Genomic DNA, 3,104 nt, shown 5'->3' with positions numbered 1-3,104 from the left:
CTCATATAGTAGTTAGGGCTCCCCTGTGCCCTTATATATTAGTTAGGTCCCCCTGTACCCTCATATGGTAGCTAGGTCCCCCCGTGCCCTAATACAGTAGTTAGGTCCCTCTGTGCCCTTATATAGTAGTTAGCCCCCCTGTGCCCTTATATAGTAGTTAGGGCTCCCCTGTGCTCTCATATATAAGCTAAGTCCCCCTGTTTCCTCATATGGTAGTTAGGTCCCCCTGTGCCCTAATATAGTAGTTAGGTCCCCCTGTGCCCTAATATAGTAGTTAGGTCCCCCCTGTGCCCTAATATTGTAGTTAGATCCCCCTGTGCCCCTATATATTAATTATTGTTCCCCTGCACTTTCATATAGTAGTTTCCCCCCCCCTCCGTGCCCTCATATAGTAGCCCTCTCTGTCACACACCCCAACTAGGTCTATGTGATGTATCCTAAACTAATATACAAAGCACAGAAGTCACAATGTATCATTAAAGATAAATTTATTTCTGTCAGTGTCACTGTGGGACCAGGCCAGTAGTCAGTTAACGGCCAGGATGGGTAGCTGGAAGGGTTTGGGGTCAGCCCGGGGTGTGTGCAGTGTCCTTAGTGCTGGATCCGGCGGATGGACTGGATCTGGTTAGTGTGAGCCTGAGTGCTGTATTCATTGTAGTTCTTGTATTCACCATTGTGCCTGTCCCTCTCCAGCACATACTGGTATCCTCTGTACCCGGGGAACTGGTATGCTACCCACCTAAAGAGACAGGTGAGAGGGTGAGTGACCAACAGGTGAGTGAGAGGGTGAGTGACCAACAGGTGAGTGACAGGGTGAGTGACATCCACAGGTGAGTGAGAGGGTGAGTGACATCCACAGGTGAGAGGGTGACTGACCAAGAGATGAGAGGGTGAGTGACATCAACAGGTGTGAGGGTGAGTGACATCTACAGGTGAGAGGGTGAGTGACATCCACAGGTGAGTGAGAGGGTGAGTGACATCCACAGGTGAGAGGGTGAGTGACATCCACAGGTGAGAGGGTGAGTGACATCTACAGGTGAGTGAGAGGGTGAGTGACCAACAGGTGATTGACAGGGTGAGTGACATCCACAGGTGAGAGGGTGAGTGACATCCACAGGTGAGAGGGTAAGTGACATAAACAGGTGAGTGAGAGGGTGAGTGACATCCACAGGTGAGTGAGAGGGTGAGTGACATCCACAGGTGAGAGGGTGACTGACATCCACAGGTGAGAGGGTGAGTGACATCAACAGGTGAGTGAGAGGGTGAGTGACATCCACAGGTGAGAGGGTGAGTGACATCCACAGGTGAGAGGGTGACTGACATCCACAGGTGAGAGGGTGAGTGACATAAACAGGTGAGTGAGAGGGTGAGTGACATCAACAGGTGAAAGTGTGAGAGACATCAACAAATGAGTGAGATCTACAGGTGAGTGAGTGACATTCACAGGAGTGACATCAACAGGTGATAGGAGGAGTGACTTCTGCAAGGGAGGATGGTGAGTGAGAGGGTGAGTGCCGATCACTGAGATAGTTACTCATTTGCAGAATCTTTACACAGCACAACTAATCAAGCGGCCGGGCTGTATGGCTGTGTTCTTTGTGCGGCCATTTAAATAAAGCTGTACTTTACACAGGGAGATGTGCAAATCAACTGCTTTCCAGTACTTATCAGCTGCTGTATGTCCGGGAAGTGGTGTATTCTTTCCAGTCTGACACAGTGCTCTCTGCTGCCACCTCTGTCCATGTCAGGAACTGTCCAGAGCAGCAGCAAATCCCCATAGAAAACCTCTCCTGCTCTGGACATTTACTGACATGGACAGAGGTGGCAGCAGAGAGCACTGTGTCAGACTGGAAAGAATACACAACTTCCTGCAGGACATACAGCAGCTGATAAGTAATGGAAATCATTTGATTTGAAAGAAAAAAAAAGTGGGATCTGTGACCCTTTCCCAAGATCAGCACACTCCTAAAATCCTCTGTGCAGCAGGGGGATCCTGCTTTTTCCAACTGTAACCTTCCATAGAAATTGTAGTTTTGCTTTCACTTAGGAATCATAGGCGGCAGATGCCACCTCTGTCCATATCAGGAACTGTCTAGAGCAGGGGAGGTTTTCTATTGGGATTTGCTGCTGCTATGGACAGTTCCTGACATGGACAGAGGTGGCAGCAGAGAGACCGTGTCAGACTGGAGAGAACATACCACTTCCTGCAGGACTTACAGCAGCTGATAAGTGCAGGAGGACTTGAGATTTTTAAATAACAGTAAATTATAAATCTATATAACTTTCTGAAACCAGTTGAAGAGAAACATTTTCACTGGAGTTCCCCTTTAACCCCCACAGTAAACACCACAACAACAACAAAACAAGAAATCAGGATAGATTTGACTGCTCATCCATCTACCAAAGAAAACTAACTATAAAAATAACTATAAAAAAATCCTCTATGTGTGGCAAGTGGTAGTAATGCAAACCCAACTCCTGCAAGAAAACCAAAAAGAACCCCGGCCATCACAGTTCCATCAACAGAAGAAGAGATTATAGTGAAGCAAAAAAAATAAATAAAAATAATAATAATAATATTAAGTAAAATAATAAATAAATGAATAATAATTAAATAATAAATAAATAAATACATAAATAAATAATAAATATATAAATAATAAAGAAATAAAATAAATAAAATAATTAAATTAATTAAATAAATTAATACTAAATAAATTTAGAATAAATAAATGAAATAATTAAATAAATAAATTAAATAAATAAATAACAAAATAAATAAATAAATAAATTAAATTAAATTTATATATATATATATCGAATATTCAGCTTGGCTATCGTTGCATCGGCTTATACTGAATGGTGAAAGCTGCAAACATGACAAACAAAGTACAAAAATCCCAAAATGCTGACGTGCTGTTTTTGTATTCCAGCCCCCCCCCCCCCCCCTCCAAGAAAAATTTAAAAAAAGTTTTTCAAACTGTAAAAAGTTTTCTTGGGGGGGGGGAGGGTCTGTTAAAATACAATTTTTTCTTATCCCCTCTGGGTCAATGGCAGAATAGATAAGTTACGTTTCTAAGAAGACAGAGACCCTGAAGGGGTTA

The 3,104-nt window shown here is 43.3% G+C and overlaps 1 protein-coding gene across 1 annotated transcript in view; it reads right to left on the bottom strand.

The window, feature by feature from the left end:
* Window positions 1-497: 497 nt before the first annotated feature.
* Window positions 498-3,104, bottom strand: part of CRYBA2 (crystallin beta A2) — a 9,537-nt gene continuing 6,930 nt past the window's right edge. The window contains exon 5 of the mRNA XM_069985057.1: window positions 498-739. Coding sequence (XP_069841158.1) covers window positions 592-739 — 148 coding nt within the window. The 3' untranslated portion in view covers window positions 498-591. The remainder of the gene's footprint in view (window positions 740-3,104) is intronic.

The sequence above is a fragment of the Dendropsophus ebraccatus genome, chromosome 9, assembly GCF_027789765.1.
Source record: "Dendropsophus ebraccatus isolate aDenEbr1 chromosome 9, aDenEbr1.pat, whole genome shotgun sequence".
Lineage (NCBI taxonomy): Eukaryota > Metazoa > Chordata > Amphibia > Anura > Hylidae > Dendropsophus > Dendropsophus ebraccatus.
Note: the sequence above shows the minus strand (reverse complement) of the source record. Positions and strands in the feature narration are given on the sequence as shown.